This window comes from Bombina bombina, chromosome 4, assembly GCF_027579735.1.
Source record: "Bombina bombina isolate aBomBom1 chromosome 4, aBomBom1.pri, whole genome shotgun sequence".
NCBI classification, from domain to species: Eukaryota; Metazoa; Chordata; class Amphibia; order Anura; family Bombinatoridae; genus Bombina; species Bombina bombina.
In genome coordinates, this window is record NC_069502.1 from 163016436 (window position 1) to 163035809 (window position 19374).

Consider the following 19374-nt stretch of genomic DNA (forward strand, 5'->3'; position numbering starts at 1 on the left):
GATCCCTCCCAAACCGCTCTCTTCCCTTCCCCCCACTGCTCACCACCATCTTAGGTACTGGCAGACAGTGCCAGTATGCAGTCTAGGGCTTTTATTTATTCATTTATTTTTTAATATTTTATTTTTTTACATATTTATAGTGTAGGGATCCCTCCTCACCCTCCCACCTCCCTGATCTCCCAAACAGCTCTTTAACCCCCCCCCCCCTCACTGCTACCCAATTTATTTTTAATTTATTCATTATTTTAGATTTCATATCTTTTTCTTCTGTAGCGTAGGTACCCCCAACCGTCCCCCAAGATCCCTTTTTATGTAATGTAGGGATTGATTTGTCCATCTTCCTTAAAAATCATTATACGTAGTATTGGCCCCATCTCTCCCTCTCCCCTGATATCCTCTGCTCCTCCATTGGGCCGCCCTCCTGCCTCCCTCCCCACAGCTCACACTCTGCACCAATGTAAGATCATTACAGAGAGTGACACTCTATAACAATTGGCGATTTGGCTTCATATGGTAAGGGAGCACGATCAGTGCTCCCATAATATATGAGGGCAGATGCCTTCTGCCCCCTGGTTGCAGTTCCCACTGTACAAGTTGATAGTGGGAACAGCAACATGCGCCTTTGTGATGGACATAGGTACTACGTCAACACAGTACCCTGAGTAAAAAAAATGTTTGACATAGTCCCTACGTACATATGGCGCAAGGGGTTAATATTGACTTTACTGTACCTTTAAGTGCTGTTGGACTGTGCTGCTTATTTGCTTGTAGTAAGTCATACTAAAGAATGGGTATGTCCTTTATCGTTGAAGCTCTATCGAAGACCAATAGAATTCTACAAAAATGGCTTCTGAAAATGATAACATTGGCCTTGCAAAGCCAATGAGAATGAAGGACAGTGCTATTAGAGACATTAAACACCTCTGGCTTTTGTGTAACAATTGTGCTTTGTTCCACACTCCCTAGAGAGGCCACAAATTAAAATCTCTAACCTAGTTTTCAAAATGCTGCAAATTGCTTAAACCAGCAATTTGATTTGCAGCATTTTTCAAGGGAGCGTGGCGCAAGCACACACTTTACACAAAAGCAAGAGGTGTTTCATGTCCTTTGAACTACAGTAATTTTCTTTGAAAAGTGTATAGAATGAAATATTACAATTTAAATCCATAATAAACAGGTTTTCCTTACCACTTTGCTATTTGTATTTCTTCCTCGCCACGAAAACCACCATCTCCCTCCCTTTTTGGGCATCTTGTCTCTCATAAGAGAATCCACAGTAACCTGTGATAAATGTAGTGACAACAATAACAAAAGAAAGCAAAAAGAAAAAAAAATCTAAATGAATGAAATAAAAGGCATGAAACAAAACATAACACACAAAAAACAAAACAATGGTAAGCAAGCACATGAATGAGAAACATACATACTGTCTGTGGGCCACAGAGATTAGAAAAACAAAATCTAATGGAATCTACTATTGCACACAAGTAATCAAAGCAAGAATACTTAAAACAGTTATAAAAAAAAGGGGGGAGAAAAGAAAATAATAAGAATGTGTTAGTAAATAGAATAACATACAAGGTTACATGAAACGTACACAAGACATATTTAAAATTTCAAATCATATGAAAGAAAGAAGGCAACATGGTTTCTAAACAAAATATTTGAAGGGTTGGTTGATCATAATCTATTATCTTAAAATGATTTGCATATTAATGGCTGAAGATGGCCCATTGTTTAGGCCGTCATGATCACAATCTGTCATTTGTGTATCCAAAGCACTTGTTTCATTATCGATATGCTGGAAAATGCATGTTTTGACTGATTACCATCCAAATTCTCAATAATGATAGGCACGTTTTAGGGCCATTTTTTATTTATTGATTTCCACAGTTAACCCAAAGATGTATCGGATATAACATTGGTTTTGTGCATGCGCAAAACAGACTGCAATTACCCCCATAATAGCGAATTAGATCAGGAATCAATGTCACCAAACAGATACGAACATTGGCTGCTTAATCTACTGTATTAAAGTAAAAAAGTAACAATAAGCACTTCTACGCTAATAGGTAATAGAAAAACTTCCCAGCAATAATACAGCAGGTGTGCCAGTGCAGACTGGATTTTTGTGAGGTTCTGGCAGATAACCTCAAACAATATAGAATGTCCACAGCATCTTATTCTTAAGATAATTCCTTTATTAGGACAAGATGAAGTACATGCAACGTTTCGGGCCTTTCAGACCTTAATCATGCATAGATTGGTTAAAGGATTCCAAAACATTTTTTTTTTTGTAGAACCGGAATACAAATTTCACATAGCAATCAGTATCATATAATTAATCACCTACTTTTACACTCCAACGAAGCAGCAATACATTTTAAAATATCATTTTCATTTTCGATGATTACCTCACTCAATCCAACCCTCAAATATGGGCTGTACAAGAGGAAAAGCAATCTCCAATCAGATGCCAATTTTATGCATATGATTATGTAATAATTTTTTCCCACTGTGCATGCGTACTCCGATCGTGAACCTCACGCAAGCGCATATCCAGCCCTTGATGCCGAGATTACTCACATAATATCAATGGAATCTCGCAAGTGACGTAAAGGATGACAGTTCAGAAGGCTAGCGCATGCGCATTGCGGAAATCTTCCGCCATTTTCAGAACCGGGGTTATTTGTGTATTCGCCTAGGGCAGCGCATATCTGGTGGTGGGAGGTAGTGCATGCGTATTGCGGCAATCTTCCACCATTTTCATAACCTGGGTTATCAACGCATACCCGGCTGTGGGTTTGGAAATCTGCTAATTTTAAGAATATGATTACTACTAAATGGTAGAAATTTGAAACGGAATGTAAATTACAAACTGCTATAAAATGTTTTCATTTTGAGATTATTGATAACTTTTTTTTTGGGGGGGGGGGGGGTTAGTGTCCCTTTAAAGCTGCTTGCTTCTATTTATACCACAAACCATTATACATTTAAAAACACAGAAGTTATTCTATATCGCTTGGACTTTTACACTAATGAGTGAAATCTATAATCCAACAAAAACACATGTCCACAATACCCATAATGTCCACGTCTAAATCCCTTATAAAGACATACACATATACAGTATCTCTATGGTTTTGGAGTACAACGGGTTAATTGCAGGCATGTCAACTATTAGCATAACTAAACACTATTAAAAGGGAACCATCAACATACAGTCAATATATCTGATGATTTAATCTGATCATTCAATCAGATAAATCTTGAAACCTCCATGTTGTTTATCTTTTATTGTGGGTATTTATTTTCAATACAATATCACGAGATTTGTTGTTGTTTTTGTCAGATAACAATTTTATGCTTGAGCAATATCAATGACAAAGGCATTTTGTGATTGTGATTAATGGAAAATTCCACTGACAATATAACCAATAAAATAATAAAATATTACACATATAAGCGATAAAATAAATAACAATAACCGATAAATTGTGATCAAGCTCTTAATGCAAAAAGTATAATACAAAATGTACTTGTTCTTAAAGGGATATGAAAACCAAAAATGATCTTGTGCGATTCAGACAGAGCACACCATTTTAAAAAAAAGTTTCCAATTTACTTCTATTATCAAATGTGCTTTTTTCCCCATGATATTCTGTGTTGAAGAGATACCTAGGTAGGCACCACATGACATGAAATAGTGCTCCCATCTAGTGCTCTTGCAAATGGATAACATTCTTGCAAAACTTCTGCCATATGGTGTTCCAGAAATAAGAAGGCTCCTAAGCATACGTCCCTGCTTTTCAACTAAATATACCGAAGAGACCAAAGAAAAGTTGATAATAGAAGTAAATTAGAAAGTTGTTAAAAATCTCATGTTATATCTGAATCATTATTTTCAAGAAACATTTTGGGTTTCATATCCCTTTAAGCTCAAAAAGTCTTTTACATCATTCGACAAAGTTGTGTTTTCTTATGAAATGTTTAGAAGAAACATCTGATTTTCAAGCTTTGCTCTGCCCTCCAAATGAGAATGGCAGTCATGCAGCAGAACGCACCTGAGGCCAGAGTGCCTTTGGTGCTTACCAACGAAGAAAGGACATCTTTTAGAGCAAGGTAAGTATAACTATTCTAGCTTACTCATTTATCTTTTTTACATGCAATTACAATCAATATGGACTAGCAAGTCTAATGAAGTAAAAATAAGAAGGAGAAATAAAACACCATAGTCAATATAGAAGAATACAAGTTACACTTTACTTGCTAAATAGATGAGCAAAATACAATTTTTCATTTTAATTAGCAGTCTAATTGGAGTATCCGCTAATCAGCTAAATTCAGGGAAATATTCAATTAACTATTTTTTTTTTTAGTCCTAACAAACTTCAAAGTATACCTGAAACGCATGATTTACACAGGGATTTTGCATACTGGGGAATAAAATAGTTTGCTGGAGAAAAATAAGATAAGCACTGCTAATTATAAAGACTAATAAGCTATAAAAACTCATTCAAAAGAGCGAGAGGGAATAGAAACTTTAAACTTAATTTTAATGCATCTGAGTTCAGTCAAGGACATTCTTCCAACTTCTGATTGAATTAAGTAAGAATGATTATTAAATATCTAGAGACAGGTTTTTTTTGTTTGTTTTTGGGGGTGTTTGTAGTCAATTTGCCAGGGTGTGTTTTTCTCTAGTCTAATTCTCATGTGTAGGTTAGCATATTCAGGATTTTGTTTAAAGATACAAATCATAAAACTACAATTCTCAGCATGCAGTGATAATCCAGCAACCAATCAAGAGAGGGGTATGATTTAGTATCTGTAACTCTTTGAAAGTATAGAGCCACAATACACTGTGTAGCTGATGCTCTCTATGGCTATTTTCTATCTGTCTTCATGTTAAGTATTAATAATACGGTTTTTAAACTTTTAATGTGGATCAGTTGAAATGTGCAGATCATTTTTACTTTCAGGCTGTTTTTAAGAAGATATGAAATATTGTCATCTTATTCATGGGTGAATTCATCAGAATAAACTGAATATTTTGGACCATGTCTTACTGAGTACATTTCTCCAAGTGCTCTCTGAGAAGCTTCATTCCCTGCACTATGTTTTTGATTCTGAATCTGGAAGGAAGGAAATATCTTTGTACTAAGCTGTGACTTTACAACATAAACTGTGAGCCAAATATTGTTTGTTTATTTGGAGTTCATACATAATTCAATGAAGTTTTTTTTTGTTAGAGGTGCATTCATTTTGTATTTGTCTACATCTTATACAACTTACGATGAAGATGGATATTATGTAAACAGGAGCCCTAAATCAAGTATCTAATTTGGTGCAAATTTTGTAGGCACTGATCTATTCTCACTTTCATAAACGTAGAACATTGGGCTTCATATACTAAGAGGCGGGCGGATAGCTTGCGAAGCTGTCCGCCCGCCTTCGCTACATACGGGCAGCGGATCTGTTCGTCTGCTAGCCCGTATGTATCATTGCACACTCCTCGCAGTGTGCAATGCCCGCCCCTTCAGTCGCACGACTGAAGGGGCTGTCAATCACTGAGAGCGAGCGAGCTCTCAGTGATTTTCCCTCGCCACCTCATAGGTGGCGTAGGGTGTAAGAAGCAGAGGTCTAATGACCGCTGCTTCTTATATTGCGGAAAGCAGGCTTGCATATGCGAAACAGCCCCACAAGAGGTCCGGAGCAACTCTCGCTGCTTCATACATGGAGCCCATTGTCTACCTGGTTTGCTTTTTCCTGCATGTGACATCTTGTTTTATTACCGAGCATTACATACAAACAAGAAATACTCAAATACTCAACCCTGCACTCTCACATAAAGAGCATTAAATTGCTAAATACAACTATAGTAGCATGTAACAAGTCACTGACAGGTCTCCCTATGTTTAAATCAGGGTGCAAAAGACATATGCACATATGTTCTGCACATTAAACCAGTGATAAGCAGAAGAAAGGAAACAGAAGTGCCACAAAGCCCAGTATTGTTTATACTTGTGTGAGAAATGTACAAGAAATGTTACACTCACATTAGGATAAGCACCCCTCTTTGTGCAAATAGTGCAGGCTGGAATCAAACAGTCATCCGGCAGACTGGCCTCCGGTACAGCTCCGACAGCAGTGGAATGTATCTGGATACTGTGTCCCAAAATGATTCTTGCACCATGTGAAATGGTGAAGGTAATAAATGGTATACTGACAGCAAGTGGTAAGTTAAAATAAACTTACTTCAATAAATCAAATAAAATCAGCAACGCGTTTCTCAGCCAACCGGTGGCTGTTTCATCAGGCTTAATAAAATGAATACAAATCACTTGCAAAATACAATTTTTCATTTTAATTAGCAGTCTAATTGGAGTATCCGCTAATCAGCTAAATTCAGGGAAATATTCAATTAACTATTTTTTTTTTAGTCCTAACAAACTTCAAAGTATACCTGTAACGCATGATTTACACAGGGATTTTGCATACTGGGGAATAAAATAGTTTGCTGGAGAAAAATAAGATAAGCATTGCTAATTATAAAGACTAATAAGCTATAAAAACTCATTCAAAAGAGCGAGAGGGAATAGAAACTTTAAACTTAATTTTAATGCATCTGAGTTCAGTCAAGGACATTCTTCCAACTTCTGATTGAATTAAGTAAGAATGATTATTAAATATCTAGAGACAGGTTTTTTTTGTTTGTTTTTGGGGGTGTTTGTAGTCAATTTGCCGGGGTGTGTTTTTCTCTAGTCTAATTCTCATGTGTAGGTTAGCATATTCAGGATTTTGTTTAAAGATACAAATCATAAAACTACAATTCTCAGCATGCAGTGATAATCCAGCAACCAATCAAGAGAGGGGTATGATTTAGTATCTGTAACTCTTTGAAAGTATAGAGCCACAATACACTGTGTAGCTGATGCTCTCTATGGCTATTTTCTATCTGTCTTCATGTTAAGTATTAATAATACGGTTTTTAAACTTTTAATGTGGATCAGTTGAAATGTGCAGATCATTTTTACTTTCAGGCTGTTTTTAAGAAGATATAAAATATTGTCATCTTATTCATGGGTGAATTCATCAGAATAAACTGAATATTTTGGACCATGTCTTACTGAGTACATTTCTCCAAGTGCTCTCTGAGAAGCTTCATTCCCTGCACTATGTTTTTGATTCTGAATCTGGAAGGAAGGAAATATCTTTGTACTAAGCTGTGACTTTACAACATAAACTGTGAGCCAAATATTGTTTGTTTATTTGGAGTTCATACATAATTCAATGAAGTTTTTTTTTGTTAGAGGTGCATTCATTTTGTATTTGTCTACATCTTATACAACTTACGATGAAGATGGATATTATGTAAACAGGAGCCCTAAATCAAGTATCTAATTTGGTGCAAATTTTGTAGGCACTGATCTATTCTCACTTTCATAAACGTAGAACATTGGGCTTCATATACTAAGAGGCGGGCGGATAGCTTGCGAAGCTGTCCGCCCGCCTTCGCTACATACGGGCAGCGGATCTGTTCGTCTGCTAGCCCGTATGTATCATTGCACACTCCTCGCAGTGTGCAATGCCCGCCCCTTCAGTCGCACGACTGAAGGGGCTGTCAATCACTGAGAGCGAGCGAGCTCTCAGTGATTTTCCCTCGCCACCTCATAGGTGGCGTAGGGTGTAAGAAGCAGAGGTCTAATGACCGCTGCTTCTTATATTGCGGAAAGCAGGCTTGCATATGCGAAACAGCCCCACAAGAGGTCCGGAGCAACTCTCGCTGCTTCATACATGGAGCCCATTGTCTACCTGGTTTGCTTTTTCCTGCATGTGACATCTTGTTTTATTACCGAGCATTACATACAAACAAGAAATACTCAAATACTCAACCCTGCACTCTCACATAAAGAGCATTAAATTGCTAAATACAACTATAGTAGCATGTAACAAGTCACTGACAGGTCTCCCTATGTTTAAATCAGGGTGCAAAAGACATATGCACATATGTTCTGCACATTAAACCAGTGATAAGCAGAAGAAAGGAAACAGAAGTGCCACAAAGCCCAGTATTGTTTATACTTGTGTGAGAAATGTACAAGAAATTTTACACTCACATTAGGATAAGCACCCCTCTTTGTGCAAATAGTGCAGGCTGGAATCAAACAGTCATCCGGCAGACTGGCCTCCGGTACAGCTCCGACAGCAGTGGAATGTATCTGGATACTGTGTCCCAAAATGATTCTTGCACCATGTGAAATGGTGAAGGTAATAAATGGTATACTGACAGCAAGTGGTAAGTTAAAATGAACTTACTTTAATAAATCAAATAAAATCAGCAACGCGTTTCTCAGCCAACCGGTGGCTGTTTCATCAGGCTTAATAAAATGAATACAAATCACTTGCTATATATACCAAACAAACAATCAATGCTATACACAGCACCCGTGAGTGGGTGTCAACAAATCAAAGGTGTCAAGCCAACCACAGTAAACAATGTGTACATATATTATGACAGTTGTTAAAACACTACAACTCTTCAATAGTACATAGTAGAAATAACATCTCATATAGTTACAGGATGTAAAACAAAATCTTTCTAAAAAATAATAAGCAGTATACCATTTATTACCTTCACCGTTTCACATGGTGCAAGAATCATTTTGGGACACAGTATCCAGATACATTCCACTGCTGTAGGAGCTGTACCGGAGGCCAGTCTGCTTGATGACTGTTTGATTCCAGCCTGCACTATTTGCTTATCCTAATGTGAGTGTAACATTTCTTGTACATTTCTCACACAAGTACAAACAATACTGGGCTATGTGGTGCTTCTGTTTCCTTCTGCAGATTACTGATCCTTGGATCTTGGCCCATGATCCACCCACAGATAGCTGCCTGGACCTAGATTTCATCTAAACAATCTGTTTGTTTACAAAATACACTTTGATATACAGGGCTTATTTTCCATATTTTCATTCATTTGTTCTTGTTTATATTGCTACATCTGCTTGATATACAGGAATTTTTTTATTTTTATTTTCACCTTTATAATCGTTTTTACTTAGATTTTTTTTAACCATTTCTTGTTTCCTATGCAATATTTTATTTATTTTTTTATTAATATAGCATTATCGCTTTTATCCACTACACTCACAGATCATATACCAATTTGTGTATGAAAGTATTTATAAAATTAAGTAATTAAACTTGGAGTGCAGTGCTTAAAACATCAGATATAGGTGTTTAGAAACTTATTTGAAAAACTTCATGTTTTATAATTGAAGACCATGATGTATTAGGTCTAGCAATGAAGTATTAACACCTTATATATCATCTGTATAATTTAAAGTAACAAGTGATACAAGAGTATAGTAGTGTATACCTTTAAGAGAGCACTACTTAAGGTGGAAGTGAGGCTGGGTCCTGTTAGCAGTGAACAAGTGCTGTGGAAGCACGAAACATGTCTGCTGTACAGGACTCCAGCAGTTCTTGTTTTACTGACTGATGTGTGTAGGTGCAGGAGTCAGCTAGTGGTGTTTGGATTTTGGATATGCTAATTGACGAATACTTCTATACTCCTATTGCTGAATTTTTTGTCACCCTGTGGTTTTATTTTGGATGGAATCAATAAACGTATAATATTCACCTTACCTGTTCTTATTCATCACCTGAACTTTTTTTGTGAGACAAAGGACATTTGTCTACTTCAACCGAGAGACATTTCATTTCATTCGATAGAACCTTATATATATTTACATATTCTTAGTATTTGTAGCGCTGAATATCTTTCGACATTTCTCTTGTACATAATTTTTCATCAGTGTCAGGGGTACACTGAATCGTATACATTCATGCAGCTCAATACCCACACCATATAAGTTTATTAAGAGTTTATTAAGATTTCACAGGGAACATACACATCCCAGACCTATATAAATCTCTTAAACTGGTGTTGTAATTTAAAAACATTTTACTCTATGTTTCACTACCTTTACCTATACATTGACCTATCTGTTTGTGGAACAACTTAGCGCTGGTACCTTTTCTTGAATATATATATATATATATATATATATATATATATACAGGTGGCCCTCGTTTTACAACGGTTCAATTTACACCGTTAATATAACAACCTTTTTTTCCAGTCATGTGACTGCTATTGAAAAGCATTGAGAAGCAGTGCATTTATTAACATAGCCAGTAGGTGTAGCTGTCTGCTTGTGTTGCAGCAAAGCCAGGCAAGCTGAAATTAATCAGTTTAACTAGACCTGAGCTATCGAGCAGATTTCAAAGGAACAAGATCTTCCCGTCTATAAATCAGTTCAGATTGGAATGCATAGGAATAACTGTTTGCAGAAAAATGCAAGAGAAGTCTGTGTTGTGTGATTATTTTATTAGGTTTATAATGCTGTTTAGCAAATGTTTTTGTTCATTTAACTTAGTTTAATTATATATTCTGTGTTGTGTGATTATTTTATAAGGTTTATAATGCTGTTTAGCATTTAAAGTCTTCACTTCAAAGCTTTAAAAATAATGTATTAGATGTTACTTATGACAATTTTGAGAGGGGCCTGGAACCTATCTCCCTCACTTCCCATTGACTTACATTATAAACTTGGTTTCAATTTACAACGGTTTCGATTTACAACCATTCCTTCTAGAACCTAACCCCGGCGTAAACTGAGGGCTACCTGTATAGCAATAGAATACTCCCAGAACTGTTTCTTACAGTGAATGAGGGCTATGTAGGCCCGAAACTTAGCTGTTTTATTTTTTTGATACTTCAATAAAGGATGTTTTCCTAAAGAAACAGTGCTGGGAGTATTCTATTGCTCTATTTATGCTCTGGGGATTGCAGAACCCTAGTACACTCCCGTGCACTATATTTCAAACTGGACTGAAATTGGCTATACAGTGCTGTATCTCTACTCTATTGTTATATATAAAACATGGAAGGGAACTGCACTCCAAGACCGGATCAGGTACACATCCTGTGTACCATCCAGCCCTGGGTGCTAAATAGCACTCCAAAAAAGCTGTGATGTCACCAGAGCCACAGGCAGTTAACCCCAGTCCGGAATGGGTGCAAGAACCAAGGGAGATTACAAATAAAAAGTAATACAACACATAGAAACACCCAGCACTCACCAGCTAGCTCACAGCTAAGATAAAATCACAACTGGAAAGGTTAGTCACCGCATCTGGCCAAATGGGAAAGCTCAGGCACCACGTCAAGGTCCTTTCCTTAGCCTGAGTCCCTAACACAGACACACCATCATGCGAGCTCACAAAGCTAAACAAACTGAGAACAAAGAAGGGGTGCACAGGTGGCATCTGGCCAAATGGAAAGGAAAGGACCTTGACGTGGTGCCTGAGCTTTCCCATTTGGCCAGATGCGGTGACTAACCTTTCCAGTTGTGATTTTATCTTAGCTGTGAGCTAGCTGGTGAGTGCTGGGTGTTTCTATGTGTTGAATTACTTTTTATTTGTAATCTCCCTTGGTTCTTGCACCCATTCCGGACTGGGGTTAACTGCCTGTGGCTCTGGTGACATCACAGCTTTTTTGGAGTGCTATTTAGCACCCAGGGCTGGATGGTACTGAGTCACAGGATGTGTACCTGATCCGGTCTTGGAGTGCAGTTCCCTTCCATGTTTTGTATTTTCTATGGGTGATTACAGCCACTTGTGCACCCCTTCTTTGTTCTCAGTTTGTTTAGCTTTGTGAGCTCGCATGATGGTGTGGCTGTGTTAGGGACTCAGGCTAAGGAAAGGACCTTGACGTGGTGCCTGAGCTTTCCCATTTGGCCAGATGCGGTAAATAACCTTTCCAGTTGTGATTTTATCTTAGCTGTGAGCTAGCTGGTGAGTGCTGGGTGTTTCTATGTGTTTTATATATATATATATATATATATATATATATATATATATATATATATATATATATATATATATATATATATATATATATACACACTTTATCTGTTTAAACCAGTGATAACTTTAACTATAACTATTTGTGTTAATGTGTATAGCACAATGTGTAAAGCACCAGCCCCAGAATTTGCATGGCTACGCAAAAAAAAAAACATCTGGATATTCATATTTCATGTGCATTATGAGCTTAAATAAAAATAATAATAAATAACTGTATTCTACTTGCTTTATTTTAACCTAATCAAGGATCACAAATTATTTTTTTAGATGTTTACATCAATATATTATTTTCTTTGAAACAATATTACGAATACATTCTTATAATAAGGTTTACTTAACAAATAATGTCAAATAACAATAAACTGCAGTCTATGCAAGGTAAGTGCACACAAGTACTAAGGCCGTCTGAAAGAAAAACCTGTCTGCTCAAGATAAGAAAATAATATTTTCTGCAAAAAACTAAATGAAACAATGTGTTCTCTATAATAAATAATCACTTTTAAATTCCTTGCTGTGTGGGGACAGAATGAGACATCTCACTCAAATCATTTTGTTTCTATCAACCTCAAAGAACAGAACCAGCAATAATAGGGCAATTACATGATTCATGTGTTATTATTCCTGGAATAAACATAACATGTTCTAATGGAAAATGTTGCTGTGCGACCAATCTGTTCTTATGAAAAAGGATCAGACAATAGGAACACTCAATTATGTGTATATACAGTATATATATGAATAATAGGTAGCCTATAGCAACTAAATATATAACACAGCAAAAAAGCATCCCTTTCCGGCATCAAATCATTTGTTCTGAATATTATAAATGCTCTTGTTTAGCCCTTAGTGTTAACACTTTGGAGTTTTCCCTAAAGCCAAATAAAAAAACTCTGCAATTGAAATGGAATCTTGTCATAAGAGTTTGATTAAAGTTTTTTTTAATATAATTTTCCTGTTATAACTTAGCTACAGTAGTTACACATATTATATATATCCCAAACACATGCTTACTCAAGTCATGGCAATTACATTAGACAGCATTTTTATTTTGCTTAAAGGGATAACAGAATTTATGCTTACCTGATAGATTACTTTCTCCAACGGTGTGTCTGGTCCACGGCGTCATCCTTACTTGTGGGAATATCTCTTCCCCAACAGGAAATGGCAAAGAGTCCCAGCAAAGCTGGCCATATAGTCCCTCCTAGGCTCCGCCCACCCCAGTCATTCGACCGACGGACAGGAGGAAAAAATAGGAGAAACCATATGGTGACGTGGTGACTGTAGTTAGAGAAAATAATTCATCAGACCTGATTAAAAAACCAGGGCGGGCCGTGGACCGGACACACCGTTGGAGAAAGTAATTTATCAGGTAAGCATAAATTCTGTTTTCTCCAACATTGGTGTGTCCGGTCCACGGCGTCATCCTTACTTGTGGGAACCAATACCAAAGCTTTAGGGCACGGATGAAGGGAGGGAGCAAATCAGGTCACCTAAACGGAAGGCACCACGGCTTGCAAAACCTTTCTCCCAAAAATAGCCTCCGAAGAAGCAAAAGTATCAAATTTGTAAAATTTGGCAAAAGTGTGCAGTGAAGACCAAGTCGCTGCCTTACATATCTGATCAACAGAAGCCTCGTTCTTGAAAGCCCATGTGGAAGCTACAGCCCTAGTGAAGTGAGCTGTGATTCTGTCAGGAGGCTGCCGTCCAGCAGTCTCATAAGCCAATCGGATGATGCTTTTAAGCCAAAAAGAAAGAGAGGTAGAAGTTGCTTTTTCACCTCTCCTTTTTCCAGAATAGACGACAAACAGAGAAGAAGTTTGTCTGAAGTCTTTCGTAGCTTCTAAGTAGAATTTTAGAGCACGGACTACATCTAGATTGTGTAGCGAACGTTCCTTCTTTGAAACTGGATTCGGACACAAAGAAGGTACAACTATCTCCTGATTAATATTTTTATTGGAAACAACCTTTGGTAGAAAACCAGGCTTAGTACGCAAAACAACCTTATCTGAATGGAACACCAGATTGGGTGGAGTACATTGTAGAGCAGATAACTCAGAAACTCTTCTAGCAGAAGAAATAGCAACCAAAAACAAAACTTTCCAAGATAACAACTTAATATCTACGGAATGTAAAGGTTCAAACGGAACCCCTTGAAGAACTGAAAGAACTAGATTTAAACTCCAGGGAGGAGTCAAAGGTCTGTAAACAGGCTTGATCCGAACCAAAGCCTGAACAAATGCTTGAACATCTGGCACAACTGCCAGTCGTTTGTGCAGTAGGACAGATAAAGCAGAAATCTGTCCCTTTAGAGAACTTGCAGATAATCCTTTATCCAAACCTTCTTGTAGAAAGGAAAGAATCCTAGGAATCTTTACCTTATTCCATGGGAATCCCTTGGATTCACACCAGCAGATATATCTTTTCCATATTTTATGGTAAATCTTTCTAGTTACCGGTTTTCTGGCTTGAACCAGAGTATCTATCACTGAATCTGAAAACCCACGCTTTTATAGAATCAAGCGTTCAATCTCCAAGCCGTCAGCTGGAGGGAGACCAGATTTGGATGTTCGAATGGACCCTGAACAAGAAGGTCCTGTTCAAAGGTAGCTTCCATTGTGGAACCGATGACATATTCACCAGGTCTACATACCAAGTCCTGCGTGGCCACGCAGGAGCTATCAAGATCACCGAGGCCCTCTCCTGTTTGATCCTGGCTACCAGCCTGGGAATGAGAGGAAACGGTGGAAACACATAAGCTAGGTTGAAGGTCCAAGGCGCTACTAGTGCATCCACTAGAGTCGCCTTGGGATCCCTGGATCTGGACCCGTAGCAAGGAACCTTGAAGTTCTGACGGGACGCCATCAGATCCATATCTGGAATGCCCCATAGTTGCGTCAACTGGGCAAAGATCTCCGGGTGGAGTTCCCACTCCCCCGGATGGAAAGTCTGACGACTCAAATAATCCGCTTCCCAGTTTTCCACACCTGGAATGTGGATCGCAGATAGGTGGCAGGAGTGATTCTCCGCCCATTGTATTATTTTGGTCACTTCTTTCATCGCCAGGGAACTCCTTGTTCCCCCCTGATGATTGAGATACGCAACAGTCGTCATGTTGTCTGATTGGAATCTTATGAATCTGACCTTTGCTAGCTGAGGGCAAGCCTGGAGAGCATTGAATATTGCTCTGAGTTCCAGAATGTTTATCGGGAGAAGAGACTCTTCCCAAGACCACAGTCCCTGAGATTTTAGGGATTCCCAGACCGCGCCCCAGCCCACTAGACTGGCATCGGTCGTGACGATGACCCACTCTGGACTGCGGAAGCTCATTCCCTGGGATAGGTGATCCTGGGTTAGCCACCAACGGAGTGAGTCTCTGGTCTTCTGATCTACTTGAATCACTGGAGACAAGTCTGTATAATCCCCATTCCACTGTTTCAGCATGCACAGTTGTAATGGTCTTAGATGAATTCGGGCAAAAGGAACTATGTCCATTGCTGCAACCATCAATCCTACTACTTCCATGCACTGAGCTACAGAAGGACGAGGAATAGAATGAAGAACTTGACAAGCGTTTAGAAGTTTTGACTTTCTGACATCTGTCAAGAAAATCCTCATTTCTAAGGAATCTATTATTGTTCCCCTTCCATCACCTTCCATCCGTGAGATCTGAGAAAGGCCAGAACGATGTCTGAGTGAGCCTTTGCCTTGAAAGAGACGACGCTTGTACTAGAATGTAGTCCAAGTACGGTACTACTGCAATGCCCCTTTACTCTGAGAAATTTGTTTAGGATCTTTAAATCCAGGATTGGTCTGAAAGTTCCCTCTTTTTTGGGAACCACAAACAGATTTGAGTAAAATCACATTCCTTGTTCCGTCGTTGGAACTGGGTGTATCACTCCCATCTTTAACAGGTCTTCTACACAATGTAAGAATGCCTGTCTCTTTATTTGGTTTGAGGATAAGTGAGACATGTGGAACCTTCCCCTTGGGGGTAGTTCCTTGAATTCCAGAAGATAACCCTGAGAAACTATTTCTAGCGTCCAGGGATCCTGAACATCTCTTGCCCAAGCCTGAGCAAAGACAGAGAGTCTGCCCCCCCCACTAGATCCGGTCCCGGATCGGGGGCCACTCCTTCATGCTGTTTTGTTAGCAGCGGCAGGCTTCTTGGCCTGCTTACCCTTGTTCCAGCCTTGCATCGGTTTCCAGGCTGGTTTGGTCTGTGAGGTATTACCCTCTTGTTTAGAGGATGCAGAATTAGAGCCCGGTCTGTTCTTGAAAAGGCCTATCTTGAAAAGGCTTTGAAAGGCCTATCTTGTGGGAGGGCGTGGCCCTTTCCCCCAGTGATGTCTGAGATAATCTCTTTCCATTCTGGCCCGAAGAGAGTTTTACCCTTGAAGGGGATATTAAGCAATTTTGTCTTGGATGATACATCCGCTGACCAAGACTTTAGCCAAAGCGCTCTGCGCGCCACAATTGCAAACCCTGAATTTTTCGCCGCTAATCTAGCTATTTGCAAAGCGGCATCTAAAATAAAAGAGTTAGCCAACTTAAGTGCGTGAACTCTGTCCATAACCTCCTCATATGGAGTCTCTCTACTGAGCGACTTTTCTAGTTCCTCGAACCAGAACCACGCTGCTGTAGTGACAGGAACAATGCACGAAATGGGTTGAAGAAGGTAACCTTGCTGTATAAAAATCTTTTTAAGCAAACCCTCCAATTTTTTATCCATAGGATCTTTGAAAGCACAATTATCCTCGATAGGAATAGTAGTGCGCTTGTTTAGAGTAGAAACTGCCCCCTCGACCTTAGGGACTGTCTGCCATAAGTCCTTTCTGGGGTCGACCATAGGAAATAATTTCTTAAATATATCAGGGGGAACAAAAGGTATGCCGGGCTTCTCCCATTCCTTATTCACTATGTCCGCCACCCGCTTGGGTATAGGAAAAGCATCGGGGTGCACCGGAACCTCTAGGAACTTGTCCATCTTGCATAATTTTTCTGGAATGACCAGGTTGTCACAATCATCCAGAGTAGATAATACCTCCTTAAGCAGTGCGCGGAGATGTTCTAATTTAAATTTAAATGTCACAACATCAGGTTCAGCCTGTTGGGAAATTTTTCCTGAATCTGAAATTTCCCCGTCTGACAAAACCTCCCTCATGGCCCCTTCAGATTGGTGTGAGGGTATGACAGAAAAATTATCATCAGCGCCTTCCTGCTCTTCAGTGTTTAAAACAGAGCAATCGCGCTTTCTCTGATATGCAGGCATTTTGGATAAAATATTTGCTATGGAGTTATCCATTACAGCCGTCAATTGTTGCATGGTAATAAGCATTGGCGCACTAGAAGTACTAGGTGCCTCCTGCGTGGGCAAAACTGGTGTAGACACAGAAGGAGATGATGTAGAACCATGTCTACTCCCTTCATCTGATGAATCATCTTGGGCAACTTCATTATCTGTGACAGTACTGTCCTTACTTTGTTTGGACGCCTTAGCACAATTATCACATAATTTAGAAGGGGGAGACACATTGACTTTCATGCATATAGAACATAGCTTATCTGAAGGCACAGACATGTTAAACATGCTTAAACTTGTCAGCAAAACACAAAAACCGTTTTAAATCAAAACCGTTACTGTCTCTTTAAATTTTAAACAGAGCACACTTTATTACTGAATATGTGAAAAAAATATGAAGGAATTGTTCAAAATTTACCAAATTTTCACCACAGTGTCTTAAAGCATTAAAAGTATTGCACACCAATTTTCAGAGCTTTAACCCTTAAAATAACGAAACCGGAGCCGGTTACAGTTTTAACCCCTCTACAGTCCCAGCTACAGCCTCTGCTGCGACTCTACCAAACCCAGAGGGGAATACGATACCAAATGACGCCTTCTAGGAACTTTTCCAACTATTTTCAGGTCCTCACACATGCATCTGCATGTCCTGCTCTCAAAAACAACTGCGCAGTAATGGCGCGAAAATGAGGCTCAGCCTACAACTGGGAAGGCCCTTCCTGACTGGAAAAGGTGTCTAACATAGTGCCTGACGTTAAAAAACGTTCCCCAAGTTTATAAATGTGAAATACCAGCATAAACATGTATAAAATGCCCAAATAAAGCAATCGATTTTGCCCATAAAAGTGTCAACCAGTTTTATAGCCCATATTAAGCCCTTTATTCTGCTTGAGACTAAGAAAATGGCTTACTGGTCCCCATGAGGGGAAATGACAGCCTTCCAGCATTACACAGTCTTGTTAGAAATGTGGCTAGTCATACCTTAAGCAGAAAAGTCTGCTAACTGTTTCCCCCAACTGAAGTTACTTCATCTCAACAGTCCTATGTGGAAACAGCAAAGGATTTTAGTTACTGTCTGCTAAAATCATCTTCCTCTCACAAACAGAATTCTTCATCTCTTTCTGTTTCAGAGTAAATAGTACATACCAGCACTATTTTAAAATAACAAACTCTTGATAGTAGAATAAAAAACTACAACTAAACACCACATACTCTTAACCATCTCCGTGGAGATGTTGCCTGTGCAACGGCAAAGAGAATGACTGGGGTGGGCGGAGCCTAGGAGGGACTATATGGCCAGCTTTGCTGGGACTCTTTGCCATTTCCTGTTGGGGAAGAGATATTCCCACAAGTAAGGATGACGCCGTGGACCGGACACACCAATGTTGGAGAAATTAACGTCTTTTTTATGCACTAGAAAGTATTTACTGCATGGCAACAGATACATGAATATGCACTACAACGTTTTGCTTTTGTTTTTAATTAAGCCTAATTAAACCTTTTATGGAGAATATTATTAATTGAATTTATCTTTAAACATGGCAATCTGTTCAGGTGTTGTGTTTTTTGATTACACAACATCTATTTTCTTAAGATTCGCAACTTTCCTATTATGGGTATTAATGTGTCACAGGGACATTCTATTGCATAGAGTGCTAAATCTGCCTTTTTGCTTAACCTATCAGTACTCCTAATAACATCAGTTGGCATAGCAGAGAACTTGCCAGTCTCTACAGTTTGTTAAATCCGCAGCAAAGCACTACTGGGACCCAGCCGAGCAAATTTAGTAAGCCAATGACAAGAGACATATTTGTGCATCCACCAATCAACAGTTGGCTCTCTGTAGTGCATTGCTACTTATAAGCCTACCTAGGTATAAAAGAAAAGATACTAAGAGAAGGAATCAAATTATTTAATAATAGTAAATTGGAAAGTTGTTTAAAACTGTAAGCTCCTGTCTGAATCATGAAATAAAATGTTGGGTTTCATGTCCATTTAAGTAACAGTCTCCAGCTTATGGTAATTTATATGGGGGCTGTAACAATCTATGGTGCTGCAGCTGCTCCCCCTATGCAGTGTGATTTAGAATGCCTCTTGTCTCATTTGTGCATGGCTGCCAAGACCATCAGCCCATT

The 19374-nt window shown here is 38.8% G+C and overlaps 1 protein-coding gene across 5 annotated transcripts in view; it reads right to left on the bottom strand.

The window, feature by feature from the left end:
* The window catches only part of LPIN1 (lipin 1), a 477940-nt gene that overhangs the window by 37833 nt on the left and 420733 nt on the right, over nucleotides 1-19374 (bottom strand). For all 5 annotated transcript variants that reach the window (XM_053709668.1, XM_053709669.1, XM_053709670.1 and 2 more), the window contains one exon: nucleotides 1189-1281. In XM_053709668.1, the coding sequence (XP_053565643.1) occupies nucleotides 1189-1281 (93 nt within the window). The remainder of the gene's footprint in view (nucleotides 1-1188; nucleotides 1282-19374) is intronic.